Consider the following 22422-nt stretch of genomic DNA (forward strand, 5'->3'; position numbering starts at 1 on the left):
CCTCTGCTTCTGTCTTTGCCAAGTCCCGTGGCTTCTCTGGCTCACTGCCTTTTTCCAGGTGGAACTTGTGAAGGAGAGCTGGTCCTTCTCAAAGATGTCTATCCAGGCGAACAGTCTGAGATTTGTCCACAGAGAGAAAGACTTGACCTGGCCAAGGTAAGCACTTATTGGCTTCTAGAGATACTTGGACTGATTAAAGCTAAGAGAAATGCTTTGGCCAACGAAATAAAAATCATGTCACATATTCCAGTGAAAGTGCAGTGATTCTGGGTCCACAGAATTTCACTGTGTACTAGTTTGATTGTTATTATTTACAAATAACAAGACACCTCATTAAAATTAACTCAAGCAAGCCAAATTTTTAGATTCATAACTGAAAATTCCAGAGGGAGATCAGGCATGATTTGATCAGGGTGCTGATTCTGTTTCTCAGCATTTCTCTTGGCTTGTGGTCCTCTCTGGTGTTAGCTTTGTCCTCGGGTTGGCTCTTCCTGTGGTGGCAAAATGACTGCTATTTCCAGGTCCCAAATGTGCATTTCCCACTATTCAAAGCAAAACCCAAATCTTTTCTTCCCTCAATTACTAAGCAAAATTCTGTGCCTCACTTTGATTAGACCCCACTGGACCAATCGTTGTGGCCCAAAGATTATCTTAGCCTATCTGGTCCAACCTTCAGGAGCTGTAGGTGAGAGAGACCCGCCCCCCCCAGCCCTCACAGCTGCTCATTGCAGGGAGAAGGGTAAAATGGGAGCCCACCCCACTGGGGTGGGCTCAGGTTCCCAAACCAGTATTTCTTGTTGCAACAATCAGAGGATGTAAATGCCCTGGAAAACCTCCCTTCTGAGACCTGAAAATTTTATCTGGAACCCATAGGGCTGGATGTGTTTTCCACGCCTGAGGGCCCCTGCCTACAAGAGTTCCATTGTTGGCTGTTGGAAAACACACAACCCTGCCCCTTTCACCCCACCCCCTTCCAGGAAGGGAACCAGCTTTCAGAATTAGTCACAGGCCGCCAGCCTCCCACACAACAACCCCATTGAAGCCAAAGGGCAACGTGGCAGGGTGAGTGCTATTCTTAGCCTGATTTACAGATGGGAAAACTGAGGCCCAGGGAGGGAGACTGGCTTGCCTGGAGTCACATAGTGAGAAAGGGTCTGGAGCTAGGATGGGAACTTAGGCTCTCTGGCTCCAAGTTCCTTCCCTCTCCACCTGTGGGCCTACTTTGTGCCTCCAAAGTGTGATCTACTTAGGGGGAGTAAGGTACTTGATTCGTCTGTTACGAAGCCTCGGATATAGTCACTCTCAAGAATGGTTTTCATTCAGTCACTCAACAAATATTTCTTGGGCACCTACTATGTGCCGGACTCTTGTGCTTGGCGCTGGGGACACAGAAGGGATGAAAGAGCTAAGGTCCCTCCCTCCCAGAGATGACATTCCAGAGGCTAAAGAGATAATAAATATAACCAGTAAGTGTGTAATCATACACTATGTCAGGAGGTGGTAGGTGCTAACGCTACAGGGGAAAAAAAAGAGACAGAAAGAGAGAGAGAATCGGGTGGGGCGGGGTTTCCAGGTGGGAGATGTAGTTTTGAATCCAACGGCCAAGGAAAGCCTCATCAAGAAGGTGATGTTTGAGCAAAGCCCTGAAGAAAGGAGGCGAGGGAGGGACCCATGTGCGCACCTGTGAGGAGAGCGTCTCCGCTAGAGGGAACGCCAAGTGCCAGTGTCTGGAGGCTGGAAAGGCGCCCGCTGTGCTGGAGGACCAGCAGGGAGGCCGGTGTGGCTGGAGCGAGTGAGCAAGTGGGTGAGCGGTTGAGGGGGAGGAGATGATGACGTCAGAGAGGTGACAAGGGACAGCCAGAGGAGTGACTTACAGCTCGTGGGTCATGGTGAGGACTTCGCTTCTGCCAGGAGAGAGGTGCAGCCAGGGGAGGGCTCTGAGCCAGCAGGGCCCTGCCCTGACTCAGGGGTTCAGGGTCTCCCTCCAGCTGCAGGTGGGCAGACCCAGGGCAGACAAGGGAGCAGGGATCCTGGGAAGCAGATGCTGTGGGGTCCAGGACGGGGAAGATAGAGAACAAGCCGGGGGGCGGGCAGTGGGGGAGAAGTGGTTGGTTCTGGAAATATTTTTTGTGGTCTAATTCTCTTTTCTAACCTGCTGTCTGTTCATGGGACCCTCAAATTTACGTGGGATCCTGTTGTCCTTTTGTCACTACCCCCCCCCCCCGACACACACACATACAGGGGTGTGGAGACAGATGACCTGGCTTGGCATCCCAACCTTGACCCTTCATTACCTGTGCGCCTTGACACTAAGTGACAGCCCCTCTGTGCCATACTTGCCCCCACCGGGTGAGTCATGCCTGCCCAGTGCAGCCCAGTAGAGGATCATTCGTTGAAAATAGAGTGAGACAGTCAGCGATAGCTGGTAAATGACTCAGGGATGCGCATGGGTGTGGAGTTGGTTCTGCCCGACGTGGCTCCGCCTTCTTAGAGACCGAGGTGCAGGGGGGAAGAGAATGGGAATGCTGGGACGTCAGGGGCCCCTCTGCCAGCAAGCTGCTGGGTCAGGGCCTCCCCGGAGCCACCGGCGCCAGCCAAGCTCTTAGAACTGCAGACTCATCTCCCTGCCTCTATAGCCAGACAGGAGCCTGCCAGCCCCAGCGCCAGCCCCAGAGCCCCAGGGCCCCCGGGCGGACGGGGCTGGGCAGCCAGGAGCGGGTGAGGCGCCCCCAGCAGGGGAGGGTCCGAGCTGGGCACCCAGGGGTCGGGGCGATGCAACCCATCCAAGTGAAGGAAGAGGAAGACTCTGTAGGAGGGCGATAAAAGAACACAAGCTTGGGGCGCCTGAGTGGCTCAGTCGTTAAGCGTCTGCCTTCTGCTCAGGTCATGATCCCAGGGTCCTGGGATTGAGCCCCGCATCGGGCTCCCTGCTCGGCGGGAAGCCTGCTTCTCCCTCTCCCATTCCCCCTGCTTGTGTTCCTGCTCTCGCTGTGTCTCTCTCTGTCGTAAATAAATAAAATCTTAAAAAAAAAAAGAACACAAGCTTTTATCCATGAAGAAAGAAATATATACAATATTTCATATATACCACATGCCATATACATAAATACATAATTTTCTAAGTCCAATTAAATTCTGTTTACTTAACAGTTTATCCAATTCTGCATTTACCTTGTCTTCCATTCTCTTGCCATTGTTTTTTTATCTTGCAGGGAATTATTTTGTGTTAAGTTTAATTTGAAATGTTTGATTCCTTTTCTGCAACTTTTCGTTTGAATTTTTGTCACGACAGGAAAGTTACGTAAAGAATACAACGAACCCAAATACCCTTCACGGAGATCCTCCGATTCTTACTATTTTGTCTCATCTGCCTTCGCTCCATCTATCTGTACCCTAGGTATTATTTTTTTCTGAGTGTCTTGCCTCGCAGGCGTCTCCTGCCCATCTTTGAGCAGGCGGGCACCGTGAAAGACTCGGTCTTCTCCACTGGTAGTTGCCCATCAAAGCCGTTTTGGGAGGGAGTCACAAAACATGACCAAGTCTTTCCTTAATTGTGCCTTTCCCCTCACCGTGGGCAGACTCGGTATGACGGTCCTGGGGTTTTTCCTGCATAAACCATGCCCGATCCATCTTGGGCTGCGTCCGTCCAGGGTCTGTGCTGTGATGGAGGGCCCAAAGGCGGAAGCAGGTGTGACACAGGAGGTGTCCCTGTCCCATATTCCCTCCCATGAAGCCTCAAACCAGGGGGAGATGGCCCTGCCCCTCCAGCCCCTGCTGCCAAGTGGGAACATGGGCCCAGTTAGGCTGTGTCTTCCTCATAAACTAGAAATGCAGCTTAGTATGTTGGAAATATCCCGATGCTTAAACGTTGGTGACTATTAATTTTTGCAACACTTTGTGAACCAAAGGACACATGTACAATAGTTGGGTTTTGGCCCTCCTGAACATCAGAAGCAAATGGCAAAACCAAAATTAATAAATCTGAGTCAGTGACGACCTAACACCCTATGGCTTTGATTTCGTACTTCAATTCGGCATTCCTGAAAACATTGTGATGTTCAGAAGTGATCTGTGGGTTTGGTTTTTCTCATCTTGCGAGAATTCCTAGGATCCTGAGAAATCACAGCTAATCACAGCGTTAGCCAATTCTTTAGGGCCAAATGATGTCAAAAGCAAAATGAAGGGGAAATATTATTATCTATATAATATAATAACATGTATAACATATATTCACATACAAAAGATTATATATACATACATTTATATATAGGGAGAAAGAGAGAAGGAGAGAGTCTTCAGATATGATTGAAGTCAAATAGGCCTAAAAGACACCCCAAAAGAATAGAATGCAAACAGCTGCCCCCACGACTCCTGAAAACCTTCCCCAAGTGTCAGTATGCACACCTTGGCCCGTCCTCATGGGGGTCTCAAATCCTGCTTCTCCGGGCCAGAAGCCCCATCCCCAGGCCAACACACACATGGATGACACATTCTGGTCCAGCCGCAGGGGGAGGTTATGGTTGGCCTGGGTTGGGTCAAAGCCCCATTAATGTCTGTATATCTAAATGCAAGGCCACCGTAATTAAAGATTCAGGAAACGAAATTGGCAGAAGTTGGTCCCCCAGGCTGAAACCAGCCCTTTAGATGTATTTTGTTGGACTTGCGTAATTTTTTAAAACTGCATATTTAAAAAAAAAATCTAGCCAACTTTTTTTTAAGTAATCTCTACACCCAACGTGGGGCTCAAACCCTCGACCCTGAGATTAAGAGTCGCATGCCCCACCGACTGAGCCAGCCAGGAGTCCCTGAACCAACCAACTATTGGGAATTTCGTGCAAAGATTCAGGTTTCTGACATCGACTGAAAATGTAGCAGCAATTGGCTGGGATTGTGTAGAGACTATCCTTTAATTACGTTTTTTTCAAAGTTGGACATTTTCAGAATATAAAATTCAAAAGGTACAAGAGGGAGTCTCCCTCCACCCCACCCCTCAGCCTCTCATTCCTCCGCCCCAGAAGCAGAGTATCCAAAGATACTTCATTCAGGAACAAGTGTATGCATATACATTCTTTTCCGCCTCACATCTATACATCTTGCTTTGTCCCCGTAGCAAGATGTCTGGGAGATCCTTGTGTCTCTGTCCACATGAGCTTGCTACATTCGTTTTGGTGGTTGCCTTTTTTTTTTTTTTCAAGATTTTATTTATTTATTTGAGAGAGAGAGTGAGAGACAGAGAGCACGAGAGGGAGGAGGGTGAGAGGGAGAAGCAGACTCCCTGCTGAGCAGGGAGCCCGATGTGGGACTCGATCCCAGCACTCCAGGATCATGACCTGAGCTGAAGGCAGTCGCTTAACCAACTGAGCCACCCAGGCGCCCCTGGTGGTTGCCTTTTAAACAGAACAATAGTTCTCCCATTTGCCCAGTTGCCAGCGCACCTTAGGGTCTCATGCCTGTCCGGCTTCACTCGCTCACAATTCTTGCCTGGCCCCTTTGGCATCTGAGTTTGCAACCTCTGGCACAGGCGAAGGACAGCCTAGCCACCGAGCGCTCGCCCCTTCTCGCTCTCTGAAGCCTGCAGTTCCCGAACTTCCCAGCAGAGGGAGAAACCACTCAACTGCCAAGAGCACCAAAGGGGTCTTCCCAGGGACATTGTAATCTTGAAATGTCTGGGCAAGGGATGCATGCTATCTTCCCAGAGACAAAGACCCCCCTTAGCTGGACTGGGATCCTCCCCTCCAGGCCTCCCTTAACTCTGTTTGTCTCCCCCTAAACCTCCCACTTTGATTGAGCCCCACCCTGAGTGCCCCTTGCGCTCCTTGTAGGGACTGGCCCCTTCCTAAGGGAGCAGGGTGGGGTGGGGAGGCTTTGTCCTGGTCTAGGGCCTGGGATTGAAAAACTGCCTGAGGGAGCTACATAAAGAAAGATGTATTTGGGCGTGCCTTCCTTGCTTCCCCATCCTTTCCTGCTAGGAAGTGGGGAGTCCTTTCTCCCTGTCCCCAGCAGACAACCCCCAGCAGTCTTGACCTCGGAAACCCCCTTTCCCCATCCTGCACTCCACACTCTCCCTGGCCTGCAGCCCTCTGCCCCACCCCCGAGATGGTGTTGGGGGTCGCCTGGAGTCCAGCTGGTGGCCAGTGCAGAGCCACCCCTTTCCTGGCCCTGCCCCTCCCCATGACCCCAATCCTCCGCCAGCCACTCAAAGGCGCCTTGTTCTCCATCCAGCCCCCAGACAAAAGTCCCTCTGTCTAAAAAAGCAGAATTGGGGGGAGGGGGCACCCCAACAAGGACCATGTGGGGGCCTACACAGACCCCAGCCAGAAGGAATGCCATGAGGAGGAGGGGCAGAAGGGGGGAGGGAGGGGAAGGGAGCCTCGCACAGTGCAATGACCTTATCTGGAGTGGGAGGCATCCTCCACCCCAACGCCCACTGCATAGACCCGGGCATCTGGCTCCCAGCACCCTTGGGAAGAGCCTGAGCTAGGAAGGTCCGCTTGATGCTCAGAAACCAGTTGCCAATCTCTCCAGGGCATGATGGGCACGTGGGATAGAGGTCATGGTCTAAAGCCCAACAGCCCTCACCCCTCCACTCCTACCCCCTTGTGCACCCCCACTCCCACCTCATGACCTTGGTCATATCAGCCTCTTCTGCTGACCCTCAAACTGTCAAGAAGCAACGAGTGGTCTGGAAAGGGACCTTAGATGTCCCACAATTGCCACCAAGCCCTCCTTCAAGCGGAACGCACAAACTAAGTGAAAGAAACTAGATTATTACACCAATGCATCGCTTTTCCCCACCATTCTGCCAGGCAGAAGCTTGGCTGTTAAAGACCCCAAACTTCTTCCGTCTGGGTCCTTTTCACAGGGGCAAGAGATTGAAGAAAGCCCCCTCCCCTGATGTGAGGAGCAGAATTCCAGCCCATCCCATGCTCCCTCTGGCTACCTGAGGCTGCTGTGGCCTTGGGAACCTCAGGGAGCTCCCTGCCATTAGTGGCTGGGAAGGAGGGGTGGTACCTGTCTCTTTAAGAGCAGGAATGGGGTGAGAGAGCCCCTGAGCTTTAGGGAGTCTGACTTGTTCTCTACCTGCCCAGGTTTGCCTAGGGCGTGGCAGATGCAAATAAAGGCAGGACTCAGGCTTAGCAGCCGCATTCTCTCCCTTCTCTCCTGGAACTTTCCAAGCAGCCTGGGGAGCCACACAGGTGAGCCACAGGGGTCCCCTACCCCCAACATCCTCTTGGCTCTGCCCCCAAACTATCCCTGCCCCTCTCTCCACTGATGTCTGTTAAAGACACTAGAACTTCCTCCCTTTAAGGATCTTTTCTGGGGGGCAGGGGGGCAGGAGATTAGAGAAAGCACCTTCCATTAATGTGATTGTCCCCCCATCGTTCTCCCTTCAGGGGGCTGGGTGAGCTAGCTGGGATGAGCCCACAAGTGGGATTGGGGTGATTGGGTAGATCTGGGGTGTCTGAGTGCAACAGAAACATCTGGATTGGGGGCATCTGGGTGGATAGGGTTGGAGAGGGGTGCCTGGGTGGATGGGGGTATCTAGGTGGATCAAGGCTGGATTGAGGGTATCAGAGTGGATGGTGGGTGACTGGGTGGACTTGGGGTGTCTAGGGATTGAGGATGTATGGGTCCTGGAGACCTCTTGGAAAAGGGGTTGGTGGCTTCCTGGGGAGGCTATAAAATGGGGGGTTGGGTAGGAAATTTCAGAGACATGGGGGAGTCATTCTGCACAGGCTTGAGGGGTCTGGCTGTCATCACAGAGGAACAGAGGGGATAGCAGGGGGCAGATGGTGGAAACGGCCCTCACACAGGTGTTGGGACCGGCAGGGCGGGGAAGGAGCCCAGAGGGGTGGGCAGAGCCTCCATCTGCAGGCTGTCTTCCTCTCCAAGCCTTCACACCAACGACAGTCAGTCCCCCGGAGCAGCTCAGGAGCCCCTTCCAACAACAGCCTGGGCGGGGCAGGTTGAGGGCAGATGCCCAGATGTGACAACATACAGCATTAAGCTGAGTTAGCAGGGGCTATGGGGCTGTGATAGCAACGTGGGGTAACCACAGCTTCATCAAGCTGCGGAGATTGCATGAGCGAATAAGTGCGAAGAGCTGCGACCAGTGCCCGGCAAGACGTAAACGCTCACTGGGCACTAGCTCTTATAACTGGGGTATCATCTTGGGGTAACAAAGCCTCACGAGGCAGCTTTAGACAGTAGGTGGTCCTTCTCCAGACCTGCGCCTGGAACCACCAGGCTGTCCTGCCCACACACCCACTCTAGCTCTTCTCCCCAAATCTGTGGGGTCCTGAATGCCTTAGTAATGCTCCCCAAAGCTCCAGGCCCCCTTCCTGCAAGAAATGGATGCATTTGAGTCCACTATATGGGATTAACAACTGAGAGGTTGCCCAGGACCTGAATGGGCACAGGGAGAGGGAGGAATCTGTGAGAACATGCAAGAAAGAGAAAGGAACACGGGGTGGGGGTGACATGGAGGGTGCGGAGAGAGACGGGGTCACCGTCTCCCGCGGTGGAGAGCAGTGGGATGACAGAGCAGGGAATGTCGAATGGCTTAGTGAGGGCATGTGCTGTGCCATGGGCTAAATGAGGGCTAGAACAGATCACCTCTGGGGGTGCCCGGGGCGGGGGTGACATGGGCAAAGACACAGCAAGGTCATTGGCCAGTGCCCAGCACAGGGTGGGGCGGAGGACGTCCTAGCTCTTGCTGTCAACATCTTGACAGTGTGTGCTGGTGGCAGTGGGGCAGGGGCTGGGGGAGGGCCGGGGACACACAGAGACGGGGGCTTATCTCAGGCACTTGGGATGGGGGGAGGGTGGGCTGATACCAGACCAGGAAGGAGATGGAGGGGTTCTTCTTGCTGGACAGGCCTATCTGGGGAAAGAGGAAATAATGGCTTCCAGGAGGAGCTTGGCAGGAGCAGGGGCAGATTCGGGGGCAAGGGCTGGGGCAGGGGTAGGGGTAGGGTGTTGGGGTAGGGACAGGGGCAGAGGTAGGGGCTGGGGTAGAGTCAGGGGCAGGGGTTGGGGCAGGGGCTGGGGCAGGGGTAGGGGGTTGGGGCAGGCGTAGGGGCAGGGGCTGGGGCAGGGGCAGAGGCAGGACAGAAACGAGGGGTTGCGGGGGGCAGAAGTTGGGGCTAGGGCTACAGCCCGGTGACTCCTCCCTGCTCTGGCCCCCACCCCTGCCCCAGCCTCTAGTTCTCTCCTCCCCACACCCTGCTCTGAGCAGCCTGAGGAGCCAGCCCGAGGTCTGCAGAGTCTGGGCAGGGCGGGCAGGCTCTGAGCTGTCTCCGAGAGACACACCCAGGAACCGGGCCTCCTGCCACCTGGCTCCCTCCATCCCGTTTCCCAAAACACCCCGAGGCCGTGAGAGTCCTGAGCAACAAAGAGCCACTGCAGAGCCAGGCTGCTTTAAATCCCACTCTCTCGCGAGGTGACCCTATGCCCCCATTTTCAGCTTTCAGAGCCTCAGTTTCCCCATCTGTAAGATGGGGCTAACAGCAGGCAGCGCCTCCCTCATTGGTCGCCAGGGCCATTCACGGAAAGCCCCAAGTCTGTGTCGAGTGAGTGATTCGTGCGACTCCTCTCCAAGTCTGCGTTGTCACCCACCCCCTGCACTTGGCGGCTCCTTCTCATCTCCCAGCCAGGCCTCTCTGCCCTGGGGCGAGCTGTGTATCCTGGGCAGGAGCAGAGTAGGAGAGGATGGGGACCCAGAGGCACGGGTCTGGCACCGCCGGGCCTACTAAAGCTGGACCCTCCCCACCCACCCCTACCCCTCCAGGCCAGCTGGCTGACATGCAAGAGGTGACACTGAGCCTGTTCATCCTCCTGGCAGGTGAGTGCCTGTGTCCCGGACTGCCTTTGCCCCAGACCCCTCCACTGAGGGGTGGCCAAGCCCTGCATGTATGTGTCTCTCTCTCGTGCTTTCCGCCTCCCCTGTGCGGCGGTGACTAGCTGGACGGCATCTCCTTGAGGGTCACAAGTGTCGCCCTGGTGGGTTCAAGGTGCACACACAAAGACAGGACCCCTTACAGCAGCGTCTCACACAGCTAGTCACCCCCTTGAGGTGTCCTTGATGAGAGGGCTCAGCCCCGGCTGCCGTGTCTTCATCACCTCCCTAGCACTTTATTACGAGAGGTAACTGGGAGCTTCGCGGATGCAGCAGTTACGCAAATCCTTTGTGCCTCAGTTTCCCCAGCTGTAAAAATACCGACAATACTAGTAAGTACTTAGTAGTCACTGCGAGGATTGCACAAGTTAGTATTTGAAAAGCAGTTAGAAGAGGGCCCGGTACAGAGTAAGCACTATGTGCTTGTGCTTTAAATATAATTAAAACTTATTAATCGCCCTTTAACAAACAAAGAACAGAGCTTAGGCCCAGACCTCAGGTAGCCCACTGCTTCTGGCCAGAATGTAATCCTAGTCCTTTGCTTTTATTGTATTTTTTTTTATCCCTTACATCAGGCAAGACTGGCATTCCATTCAGGGTAGTGAGAGAGAGCTGCATTTTTAAAGAAAGTGTGTTAAGTTTATAATTAGTAATTTGCTCTGAAAGGAAGCGGTGAGCAAACACCAGAACAGGTGGGGTGTGGACGAGGCTCTGAGAATGACCGAGAACTGGTACCATCTGTCGTCTTGGCAAGAATGTTGTTCGGTTTCTGCAGGAGGGAGGATGCCAGGTGTCTGGAAACATCAGGCCAAAGAGTGGTTCTGAGCCAACCAGATTAAAACCTATTTCGGGAGGCAAAATGTGGGCGGGCCCGTGGGGCTCACAGGTGTGGGGGGCGGTGGAGGAAGTCCACACCTCCAGGTTTGGGGCCGGACCCCGGTGCCCTCAGGAGGCGGGGACCAGTCCATCGGGGGCCCCTGAGGCTCTGTGGCCCTGCCGGCCGGCTTTGCTGAGGCCAGCACGCCATCCCCCTCTTCCCGCTTCTCCCAGCAGGCCTGCCTGCCTTGGACGCCAATGACCCAGAAGGTGAGTCCGACTCCTCCACCACGCTCACCCCCAAAGTCTCCCCCGCACCCTTGCCTCCTGGCTGTTGTCCTGGATTCACATGCTTTTTTCCTTTCTTTGCAGATAAAAACAGTCCTTTCTACTATGGTGAGAGCTTGTGTCCCTCTCTTGGCCGCCCCCCACCCGCACCCCCTCCTGCCACTGTGTCAGGGGTCCCACACGGCTTGGGTGGGGGTCCGATGTGGGCGAAACAGGGGCGAGGATAGGAAGGGGCAAAGATGGGGAGACACTGAGCAGTCATCACAGCGGAATAAAGGAACGAGCCACGCCGATCTGGCCCCTGGGAAGGTTCTCTTCCGGCAGGATAGGTGCGCACAGGAAGCCAGGACAGTTCCCAAGAAGCCGTTGTTATGGTTCAAATCAACTGCTGGGAGGAGGCTCGCTTTGCAAAAACTGCCCGGAGGAAGGGAGCTATTGGGTGGCCTTCCTGCTGGTGCTCAGACACAGCAAACACGCTCCAAATCCCCGGACCTTTGTACCTTCCGATCCCCCTGCCACGGCCCCCCTGCACCCACTCGGGGCTCTGCTCAGAGAGGCCTTCTCTGACCAGTCTCCCTAAAAGAGCTGCCCTCTGACTTTTTGTTCCCTGGCTCTGCTTATTTGTCTTCAGAATGCTTATCTCCACCTGACCTTCCATCAAATCTCTTATCGCTTGTTTGTGTGTAAAGGAGAAAGCACAGGAGGGCTGGGGGGCTGTCTGTTCTCTCCGCTCTGTATCCCCAGCTCCCTGCCCGTCATAAGGTGCCCGATACCTACCTGTCAAATAGATGGAGGTTTGGACAGGGAGGACACAGGCAGGCACTGATGGCCTCATCTGGGTTTCTCCTAGACTGGCGCAGCCTCCGGATCGGCGGGCTCATCTGCGCCGCGGTTCTGTGCACCATCGGCATCATTGTCCTCATGAGTGAGTGGGGACACTGGTGGCTGAGCTGGTAGGGCAGGGCTGTGGGTCCCCTCCCCCAACCATCCCCTTTCCCCTGACAGGTGGGAAATGCAAATGCAAGTTCAGCCAGAAGCCCAGGTAAGATGGGTTCCCTGTGTGCCCGCTTCATACTGAACACACACCTTTCACCGGTGAAAGAGCTAAATCTCGCAGATAGAGGCCTCCCGGTTCTGCCCCGGAGAATTCCTGCCACTGAGATTTCCCAGGTTTATTCTTCAGAGCTGATAATCTTCAGAGGGTCCCAAATCCTGAAAAGCTTTGGTCCCATTCCAGGAAAAATAGCCAGGAAGCTATGTCAGGGCAAGCTGAGAATCTTCTAGCCTTGAGGGAGAGGACAAGGGGGATGGATACACATCTCACCACTTTTCTTTCCCTAGCCACCATCCAGGGGACGCCCCACCTCTCATCACTCCAGGTAAGCCAGGAACAGAATGGGGATGCAGGGAACACGGGATGTGAGGGGTGGGCGCGTGCGAGTGTGCGTGCCTGTGTGTGCACGCGCCTTGGGGAGAAAACTTCATCTGCTCCCACAAGCTGACCCATCATCTCTCCCAGGCTCTGCCCAGAACTGTTGAGGATGGATCAGCCGAAAGGACACAGAGGTCCCTTCTCTTCCTCCAATTCCTGGCTCTGCACAGGAATCCAGATTCCAGGATGGAATTCTCCCTCCTCCCCTCAGAGCACCTTGCCAGGGCCTCACTTTACCTCTCACTGGAGGGGTCTTTTTGTTCAATTTTTGTTTTTCTAAACATGGATCTTGCCTCCTTATTCTTCTTCTAAAAATTGATTAGCCCAAGTAGCCTCAAGACTCCCTATGTGTACATCGGGGTGGGCTTTTGAGGACTAGGAGAAGGTGGATACACACTGGCAGCTGACACAGAAGCCGGCAGCTGAATCTCTTTGTTGGGAAAAGCCCAAGGCCTGCTGGGTGGCCTAAGGTCCGCTCTCTGCCTCCAAGGCTAGGGGAACCACAAGTGCAATTTAAAATTTTCTAGTAGCCAAATGGCGGACACTTTGGGGAGTGAAAGAGAGCTCTAACCAGACGGAATGCTGGGACATTCGAGGGGACACTGAGACCATCCCAGGAAAGCAAGGACGTGGATCTTCCTACCATGATATGAGTAGTCAGATAGATTATGATTTTAATAGTAAGGCCCCATGACTCTCCCACTTACTCCTGAGACCCCACTTTATTATAGAAAATCCTTCCTAATACCCAACTGTTCTTGTGAGACCTTCAAATAATTCCGCACGACACTCCTAATAATATAGAGTGGCCACATGGTGTGAGAATCTCCAAGGAGCCTCAAACTCCATTGAGACTCCCCAATACCCTGTAAGATCTCCAAAATGCCAAGGGCCACCCCGTAAAATGCCTAAAACCCTTTAAAACACCCAAAACGATCTCCTACAATGCTCCGAGACATGACCCCAAGAAGAGGCCCACAATAAACCAGCAACTTGTCCCCTAATAATGCCTTTATATCCCTCGAACATCCCATGAGCCCCCCCAGTCCATGAGCCCACACTCATGGGGCAAGCGAAAGCGCACCAGAGCAGCCAAAATGCACCTCCCCATAATACTGCTCCTGGGACACCACTCCTCCCCCCATGTCACTCATGAAACACCCTCTCCCAAAGATCCCACAACAGCGAGCGGGGCAGGTGCACAGCGCGTTTATTGAGCTCATACACTTTCTGTCCTCTCCCCTGTCCCTCATTGGAGACGCGTAGCCAGGGCTCCCCGCAACAGCTCCTGCTTGCCCACCTGTTTCCCGCGCACGCGCAAGAGGGCCAACACGCTGGGCTTCCGCCTCGGCAGCAGGCATGCGCACAAGCAGCAGAGGAAGTTAGCAAGCCCGGCAGTGAGGCCGGCCCAGCGACTGGTGACGTCACGGAGGCGGGCGCTAAAAGCGATTGGCCGGATGGAGTTTAGAGGGAAGGGGGAGCTATCTCTTCCTCAGTACTTTCACAGGGAACAGGAGGGGTGGGAGTGGGTTGAGGGGGCACTTCCAGACCTCACGGAGCTCTGCACATTACCCCCATCATGACTTCTGTATCCCGGCTCCTTGCAAGTGCCCCAGCCCGAGCCCCCAAGTCATCCTTAGTCGGGGCATGTGCCCCGAGCCGAGATGTTCCTTACGACTTGAAGGACAGCTCTTGCCTTGAGCTTGGCCTGTGGTCAGTACCTCAGAGGGACCATCAGCTCGAGTAGGGCCAGGAGCCCAGTCAAGTGGGTGTCCAGTGGCCTGGGCCTCCGCGGGCCACTGCCCCCTTCCCTCCAAGCCATAGCCAAGGTGCCGGGGGTCTCAGGCACTGAGGTCTAACTCGTGATGCTGGTAGATCTGTGTGGGGCCCTTGAAGCAAGCAGCGAAGAGGAAGCGTCTGCCGGCCAAGGTGATGGGGGCAAAGGCACGAGGGGCCACCAGGGCTGGGGGTCCCAGCTCCTGCAGGGGCTCCAGGAGCCCCTTGTCAGGCTCAAGGCGGAAGACCTGGCTGAAGGCGAAGTCACTGCCCAGGATGGCCAGCTGGTCCCTGGCGATGAGCAGCGGCTGAAAGACGTGGGCACCACGTGAGGGAAGCTGCTGTAGGAGGCGGAACATGGAGCCATCCCAGCGCATGACCTGTGAAGTGTGGCGACTAGTTAGGGCCTGGGGTCCAGGAGGGCCAGGCCTGCCGGTAGTCCTCTGGGCTTCAGAGCACCTGGAACAGCTTGGAGACAGGCCTGTAGGGCCCCAAATGCCCGCAGCTTTCCTGCCTTCATACCTGTCACCACCCTGCTGCCCAGGCCCCAGACTTGGAAGTCATTCTTGGCCCTTCTCTCTCCCTCACACCCCACATGGAATCAGTTTTACCTACAGTGGTGTCTGTTTGTCCCATCTCCTCTGGCCGCACTCCGCACAGCCACAGTCACCTCCCTCCGGGACGGTAGGCTCTGCCCTGGGCTCCCCACTCCCATCCCTGCACCCACAGTCTGCTCCCCACACACATGTCCCGTGAACACCTGAGTCAGACCACTGCCTTCTAGGCTCAGAGCGCTCCGCTTGGCTGTTCCTCACCCCAGAATGAGAATGCTGGTGGGGGTGGGCCATCAGCCTTGGGGGTCCAGAGTGTGGTGGCTGCGGCCAAATGTAAGTCGCAGAGTGTGTCAGAGTTACAGAGCCGGAGGGTGGGGCCCAGCGTCAGTGTTGGGGGGATAGGAAGTGGCTTATGGTCAGCCAGCCTGGAGGAGTCACAGTGGTCTTGGAGTCAGTGGAAGGGTGGCCAGAGTTCAAAGGTCAGTACATTAGGTGGGGTCAGAGCTCGAAGGTCAGCCTGTGAGGTCGGGTCAGAGTGCAGAGGCCCGTGTGCAAAGGTGGGGTCAGCGCTGAAAGACCAGCCCACACGGGGGGGTACTCTGCGGCAGGTCAGGTCTGGCTTGTGGCCTCCACCGCCTGCCCCCCCTGACGGCGCCGGGCCTCACCATGGAGTCCCCGATGTAGCGCGTCAGGCACAGGAACACGTCCCCGCCAGCCTGGAAATGGCGTGTGGCGTAGACGTCCTCGGCCTCGGGGATGTCCGTGCGCCTCTCGAAGCGGCCCCCGAGCCAGTGGAAGAGCACGGGCCGCTGGGAGGCGGAGGCCAGCAGCAGATGGGGCCGGCCGTCCAGCTCCAGGGCCTCGGCGTCCGTGTCCCGGTGCCAGGCGTGCAGGCTCTGGCGGGCGTAGAAGCCGGGCCCGTCCTGGCACAGCAGCGTGGTGCTGCCCGCCTTGGAGGCGTCGGCCACCACGAAGCAGGGCCGCCCGTCCAGCCACAGGAGCTCGGCGTCGTTGGGCCGCAGCAGCCGCCGCGGGGCCAGGGCCTGCGTGGGGGCCAGGCGCAGGCCGGGGCTGGGCCGGGCCCACAGCTGCGAGCCCCCCCACAGGCGGGCGGCCAGCATGAAGAGGCGCGGGCCCAGCACCAGGGGCTTGCAGGACACCACCGAGGGCGCTGTGGGGGGCGGGGGGGCGGGGAGCCGGAGGGCAGGTTAGGCCGCGGGGCAGGTCAGGCCCACCAGGCAGGCTCTTGGGCAGGCAGGGGGCTGGAAAGTCGGGGCGGGGGGCGGGGGGGCTCACCGGACAGCTCTTCCTCAGGCCGGAAGCGCTGCAGGCTGTAGTCCCAGGTGAGGATCAGGCAGCGGCCCGCGAAGGGCTGCGCCAGGACGATGTGGGGCTCCCCCTCGTAGGAGAACGACTCCACGCCCAGCGCCGACTCCCCGACCGTCTGGAACCAGGACAGCTCTGGGGGGCGGCAGGAGAGAGTCAGGCAGGCACGGGGGACCCCGCGGGCCCTCATCGCTGAGCCTCGGTTTGCACATCTCTGAAATGAGGACCATCCTGGTGTGCACCTCAGAGGGACACGGAGTGGAATCTTTTCATCGATAGATGAAGTTAAGTCACAACAACGGGGGAATGCTTTATTTTCTAAGCTGCATGACATCATCAAATCATTGCTTAGACGCAACGTATTTCTTAATTCATTTAACGTCACAAGATCCCTGTGAGGGACATTTCATTCTATCCATTCTACAGACGAGGAAGGTATCCCAGCCTTCCCATCTTCCATGAACGAGGACTGGGGCACAGAGCTGCCTACCATGTGATCCCAGCGCTCCCCCAACACCTCCCTCCTGAAGTTGGGTATGGCCTTGTCCAGGCTAAGTTCCCCGTGGAGAAAGAGCAAAGTGCTGAGGGTAATGCTCGCCCCGCTTGTTTGACAACAGCTCATCCTGGACTTGGTCTCTTTCCCCTTCTCCCTATGGCCTGGCAGATGGACGTGCCACGACTCCGTTTCAACCATGAAAACCAGGACAACACCCAGGGGCTGCCCCACCTGCCTGGACTGCTCACCTCAGACCCTTCTGTCTTCTTTAAGTCATGGGATTGTGAGCCTCTTGGTTATGGCCACTTAGCTTTTATGGAAATGATGCACCAAGGTTGCCCAGCTTGGTGGTGGAGGAGCTGGGTGTAGACTCCAGGTTATAATACTTCACTCTATGTGCCAGGCCCTGTTTCCAGGCACCAGGGCTGAAGCAATGAACTGAGCCACCAAGGATGCCCACCCAAACCTGGATCTTTGAAAAATGGCCATCATATCACCACCCCCTGCTTGAAACCCTCCATGGCTTCCCACAGCCCTCAGGGTAAAATCCACTCTGCTCTCTGTGGCTTTCAAAGTCCTACACAGTGAGGCCCCTGCTGACTTGGACCTCACCTGTGTCCTTCTCTTCACTCACACCCCCAAGACACTGCCTGCCTTTGACCTGCAAGCAGGACAGACTCTCTGCTGCCTCAGGACCCTTGCACATGCTGTCCCCTCTCTCCAGAGGGCTCTTCCCTCTGTACTTCACTGAGCTACATCTGGATGTAAAGCCACCTCTTCAGAGAAGCCTTCTCCAATGCCCCATGGAAGGTAGGACCACCCTGCCACCTTAATCTCCCTCATCGCTCCCTGTGTTTATCACAACGTGTAGCATACTTTTGTTTCTGCAACATTTTATTCAATGTCTACGTCCTCACCCGCCAGAGCTCTGAGGGCAGGGTCCATTGCTGTCTGGGTTGCCACAGTGTGCCCTCTGCCTCTCACAGGGCCGGACACAGAGTGGCCCTCAGTGACTGTGGGACAGCTGAATAAAGAGTGACCCTTACGTTAAATTCTCTGGTTCTATGAGTCCCACAAACCCAAAACACAACTTACACTTAGATGCTGGTAAGAATTGATTATTACATTAATAGCCTTACCCACTCCTTCAGGAAGCCCTCCCTGGCCCTCCCGCTGTGCCTGGCCCTCGCTCTGGCTCGGGGCACCCACAGCTCGGTGGGCTTCCCCCACCCCAGTCCTGACCACTCCGGGCTCTCACCCTCCACCTTTCCCTGTGCCTTGGGCTCTGGGAGGGCAAGAGCCAGGGCCGTCCTCATCACCGCTGTGCCTCTTGCACTGCCCAGGACCCATAAAGGCACCAAAACGTATTTATGGAAAAGCAACGTGATCATAGCAAGTATTTTTAAAAGCTCATTTTTATATTAATAACAACCACCAGAGTGCACACTTATGAGGGCCTCCCATCCGAGGCTCAGCACCACATGCGGGCGTGGATGCATCACTGAATTCTTGCTGCAATCCTACGGCACGATTTATTACCTCCATTTTACAGATGAGGAAACTGAGGCTCAGGGAGCTGATGCTCATGCTCAGGGGCTCACAAGCTGGGAAACAGCAGAGCAGGGAGCGAGGTGAGCCCTTCAGCCCTGGGAGCCATTCCCCTGCTCTCCCACCTTCTTCTGGGACCCCTGCGGCCCCTCCCACCCTGCCGGGAAAGCCCCCACCTATGGCTCTGCACTTGAACGTCTTGGGGTCGAGGTGGCGGAGCTGCCTGTGGGCCAGAGCAGTGGGGCCGGCGCAGGCCCCAGTCCCCACGCTGGCATTCACGGTGGGCATCCACTGCAGGAGCCAGAGGACACGGCAGTCACACTGGAACGGGTTCCCGCGGAGGTCCCTGGGGCAAGAGGCCGGGGAGGGGCTGCGACCTGGCTTCCACCCCCCTGGAGGCCATGTTCCCCGCCCCCTCCCCAGGCAAGGGTTCGGGATGGGGCCCTACGGAGGAACCACTGCCGCCATACTTCTCTGTGTCCGCCAGAAGTGGCCTTCCCCTTCCCCCCCAAACAGCCCCCAGCTCCCCTGGCCCACCCAGCCCCCTTGAGCCTCACACGTGAGTTAGGGTCTCCAGGCCTCGGAACAGGAATCTGGGGAGGGTCTCGAGATTATTATTGGCCAGGCTCCTGGTGGAAGGAGAGAAGGAGGAGGAGCCGTCACCAGCGACCCGGCTCCCCTGTGTCCCTGGGTGATGGGGTTTGGGGGTGGGGGGCTGTCAGGGCAGGCTGGTGAGGCGGAAGGGAGGGGTGAGGCCTTGGGGGAAGCACGCACAGGTGTGTGAGGGAGCGGAGTCCTCTGAGAGCGTTCTTAGAGATGCAGCCAATCTCATTGTCCTCAATGAAGCTGTGGAGGGAAGGGGGGTGAGGGGGAGGCCCTCGGTTCCCTGCTGTGGCCCCCCGGGGCGCTTGGGGAAACTCACCCCATTTAAGCCATAGGCCACTGGAATGTGCTGAAGCCTCCCCAGAAACCTGTCCTCCCCAGCGTTCCGGACGCTCATCCCGGGAGGCAAGAACCTAACCCCGTGCTCACCGCCAGCCTCGCAGTGAACTCCGCCGGCTCACCGACCCCAGCACTAGCTTCCACATCACCACCCGTACCCCCGCCATCATCCATCATGACGCACCCCCGAGCCTCCACCACCATCCCCCACCCCGGTGCCCACAGCGTGGCTGAGACTACGGTCAACACCACGCTGTGCCCCCACCGCCACCCACTCCCGTCACCCACACCGACGCATCGTCGCCAAGCCTCACCCAGCACTACTGGGAAGCATCACCAACAACACAGCCTCCATGACAACCCCAACAGGACTGCCACCATCGTCACCAACGCTGCCACCATCACCAAAAGCACGCGGAGCAGCATCGGCAATACTGACATCGCCAGGACGCCCGGCCACCGGCACGGCTGCTGCCACGACTCCCACGCACACCCACACCTCCAGCATCACCACCAAACCCAGTGCCAGCCGCCGTGCCCTCCCAGCAATGCCCACGACAGCGACGGCACCAACCCCAGCCCCTCAGACCTCACCATCGGTGTTGCCCCCAGCCCCAGCGCCATCGGGGCTGCCATTTTGACCCACATCACCCCCGCGTCATCATCCTCAGTAATGCCACCGCGTCCCGGGCAGCCGCGGCGACAGGGTCCCCATCAACACCATGGTCACCAACGCCGACGCAACCACCCCCATCACCCCCATCACCACCTCAGAGTTGTCGCCTGTTCATACGAAACATTTTCTTGTCTCTGGCCTCTTTGTCCTCTCCCTGGGCTCCCCTAAGTCAGGGAGGGCCAGAAACAGTCTTGGGTGATCCAGGCCCTTTGTGGATCTTAAGGCACAGAGAGGGGAGGTGAGCAGGCTGAGATCACGCAGCTGAGCAGGAGCCCTGACCCCGCCCAAGACACCGGGCCTCTTGCCCTTCCAGGACGGACCTTTGTCCAGACACTCCCCCCACCCCCCAGCGTGCCAATAAGCCCCTACTGCCTCTACTGTCGGAGCCGCAGGTGGGTCCCTCTTCCTCCCCCGAGCCCCCAGCCCCGCCATCCCCTGGCCTCACTCACAGGTACTGCAGGTGGGACAGGCCCGCGAATGCATCGTCCTCAATCACAGAGAAGGAGTTGGCTGTGAAGAGGCTGACAAGGGAGCAAGAAAGCCATTTTTCCAGAGTTGCTGCCCCCTCTCTGACATGTTAACGTTGCCCCCCCAACCCTCATGCGCATGGTCTCACACACACAGGTACACGCGATGCTTTCGCAGACATGCGCAAACACACATGTGAGCACGCACCCCCCACACACTGGTGTGAACACCCCCCCACTCCCTCGAGCTAGCTGTCGGCTCAGCTGGGCCCCACTCACAGCAGGTGCAGTGTGGGCACCTTCAGGAAGCTGCCGGCCTTCAGCTGGGTGACTCCAGTCCTGACGAGTGAGCTGGGGACGTGGGCAGTGGTGGGTGAGGAGAAAATCACCCCAACGCTCCGGTCCCGCCCCAGAGCCGTCTCCTGTCTGGGGGACCCTGGCATGCCGCCCCAACCCCGGATGTCTTTCCTTTCCATCCTAGGGAAACAGCCACTTGGCAAGGATCCTGGCAACATGCAGCTTCCCCCTCCACTGCCCACGGCCACCCTCCCCCCCCCCACCGCCCCGGGGCCCCAAATGCTGCCCTGGGCTTTGGAGTCTCCCTTCGGCTTCTGCCCAAATCCCAGCAGCTCCCTTTGAGGCATCCCAACATCCTTCGCTGCCCACCTCCCAAGATCCTGAAGGGTCCCTGCTTCCTCGGGGACCCCGGCACCCTGCCCCCAGCCCCCAGCCCCCGGGGCTCCAGGATTCCCATCCTCACCCTCAGGAGGGCCTGACACTCACAGTGACAGCAGGGTCGGGGAGAAGCTCTCGGGCAGGTCCGGAGAGCCCTCACACAGGGCACTATCCTTGGAGCAGGAGCAGCTCAGAGGACACTTTCCCTTTGGTGGTCTCCAGGCCACCCCCACGCCGACTCCAGCCAGCAGCAGTAGAAGCACGCCTGCCCCTCCCATGCCCCTCACCCCCGCCGGGGCTCTGGCTTCTCTCTGCCCACCCAGCTCAGCGGGCTGGGGCCGCTACATCTGCCGCACCAGGCGACCCTCCATCCCGCCAGCTGGCACACTCTGTCCCGGCTTGTCTCTCCTTTCTCCGTCTCTCTTTCAGGCTCTCTCTCTTCCTGTATCCCTCTGGTGTCTAATTTTCTGTCTATTTCTCTTTCCTTTTCTCTCTCTCTCTCTTTTTGTGTTTCTGACTCAGTGAGTTAGTCAGCTTCCCACTCTCTGTCTTTATTTCCGTCTGTCTCTCTGTCTCTGTTTCTCTCTGCTCTGTTTCTGTCTCTCAATCTCTGTTGGTGTGTGTGTGTGCGCGCCAGCGCGCGCGTCCCGCTGTCTGGTGTCTTTATTTCTCACCACCCTTTCCAGTTCCCTGTTCTTCCCCTCCTCCCACGCCCCTTCTCCTTGGAGGTTTGGGAAAGGGACTCACTGGGCACTGGGTGCGCCCGGCAATGCAGCCTAAGAAGGAGGAGGGGGTCAGAGGCCGTAGGAAGAGCAGCCCTAAGGAAGGGACTGGATGGCCCCATGGGAGGGGAGGGGCCACAAAGGGCTGGAGCTGCCCTGACCCCTCTCAGCCAGCCCCCTCCCCAGATTCCCCACTCCACCCCACTCGGAGTGTGAGGAGGATGTCACCAGGGTGGGGACCGGATGGCTCGGCAGGCGGAGGGGGTGGGAGGAGAGACCACTGGGGGGCTGGAGCCATCCTGGCCACGCCCAGCCAGCCCCCTCCCCGGGCTCCCAAGAGGGTGTGATGTGCCGGGTCACCAAGGCTTAGAGGGGTCCAGCTGCTCCCTCTGGTGGCCACACTCAGCAGGGCAGCTGCCCAGCCCCAAACCCACAGCCTCCCTCGCCAGCCTGAAATTAACCCCTTGCGTACCCACCACCCACTGGGACAAGGAACCAACTCAGGGGAGAAATGATGGTGAGGATGCCACCCCCCCTTCCTCAGCGTTGGCTCTGCACTAGGCCCTGTCCTAAAACTTTGTCTATCGGCTCACGCCGACCTCATCACAACCCTCTGAGGTTGATCTTATTATATGGCTATTTTACAGATGGAAACACTGAGGAGAGGTCAAGTTAATTTGAGATTTGGGTTACCAGCTGGGGCAGGGCCAGTGCCCAAGCCCAGGAAGCCGGCTCCAGGGCCTCTCTGCGTGATTTTTGTGTTCTTTCTTGGGAGATCCGAACTCATGGATACTGGTCGTTTTCAT

The 22422-nt window shown here is 56.8% G+C and overlaps 2 protein-coding genes and 1 long non-coding RNA gene across 3 annotated transcripts; 1 reads left to right on the forward strand and 2 right to left on the reverse strand.

The window, feature by feature from the left end:
• Nucleotides 1-7097: 7097 nt before the first annotated feature.
• FXYD3 (FXYD domain containing ion transport regulator 3) lies at nucleotides 7098-12762 on the forward strand. The gene is given in 8 exon segments (XM_036108531.2): nucleotides 7098-7196; nucleotides 9791-9844; nucleotides 10952-10984; nucleotides 11087-11110; nucleotides 11853-11935; nucleotides 11938-12044; nucleotides 12344-12381; nucleotides 12522-12762. Coding segments are annotated over 8 exon segments (447 nt in total). The 5' UTR covers nucleotides 7098-7108; the 3' UTR covers nucleotides 12542-12762.
• Nucleotides 10422-11898, reverse strand: LOC144380268 (uncharacterized). The gene is made up of 2 exons (XR_013444282.1): nucleotides 11780-11898; nucleotides 10422-10740 (listed from the first exon to the last, which is right to left on the reverse strand). It is a non-coding gene; the product is annotated as an uncharacterized LOC144380268 (long non-coding RNA).
• An 865-nt stretch (nucleotides 12763-13627) lies between the features above and the next one.
• Nucleotides 13628-21836, reverse strand: LGI4 (leucine rich repeat LGI family member 4). Its single transcript, XM_036108530.2, has 9 exons — nucleotides 21003-21836; nucleotides 20499-20570; nucleotides 20202-20273; nucleotides 18909-18980; nucleotides 18692-18763; nucleotides 18311-18480; nucleotides 16061-16225; nucleotides 15430-15935; nucleotides 13628-14590 (listed from the first exon to the last, which is right to left on the reverse strand). Exons 1-9 carry the CDS (start codon nucleotides 21170-21172, stop codon nucleotides 14276-14278), a joined length of 1614 nt encoding a protein of 537 aa, XP_035964423.2. The 5' UTR covers nucleotides 21173-21836; the 3' UTR covers nucleotides 13628-14275.
• Between the last annotated feature and the right edge of the window lie 586 nt (nucleotides 21837-22422).

The sequence above is a fragment of the Halichoerus grypus genome, chromosome 15 (assembly GCF_964656455.1).
Source record: "Halichoerus grypus chromosome 15, mHalGry1.hap1.1, whole genome shotgun sequence".
In the NCBI taxonomy this organism is placed as follows: domain Eukaryota; kingdom Metazoa; phylum Chordata; class Mammalia; order Carnivora; family Phocidae; genus Halichoerus; species Halichoerus grypus.

Excerpts from the sequence above, each read along its gene's own strand:
- LGI4 (XM_036108530.2), bottom strand. The coding sequence starts at position 21,172 with ATGGGAGGGGCAGGCGTGCTTCTACTGCTGCTGGCTGGAGTCGGCGTG. Across the intron at positions 18,981-20,201 it reads CTGTCCCACCTGCAGTACCT|CTTCATTGAGGACAATGAGA; the intron begins GTGAGTGAGGCC and ends TTCCCTCCACAG. Across the intron at positions 18,764-18,908 it reads CTCCGCTCCCTCACACACCT|GAGCCTGGCCAATAATAATC; the intron begins GTGCGTGCTTCC and ends TCCTTCCACCAG.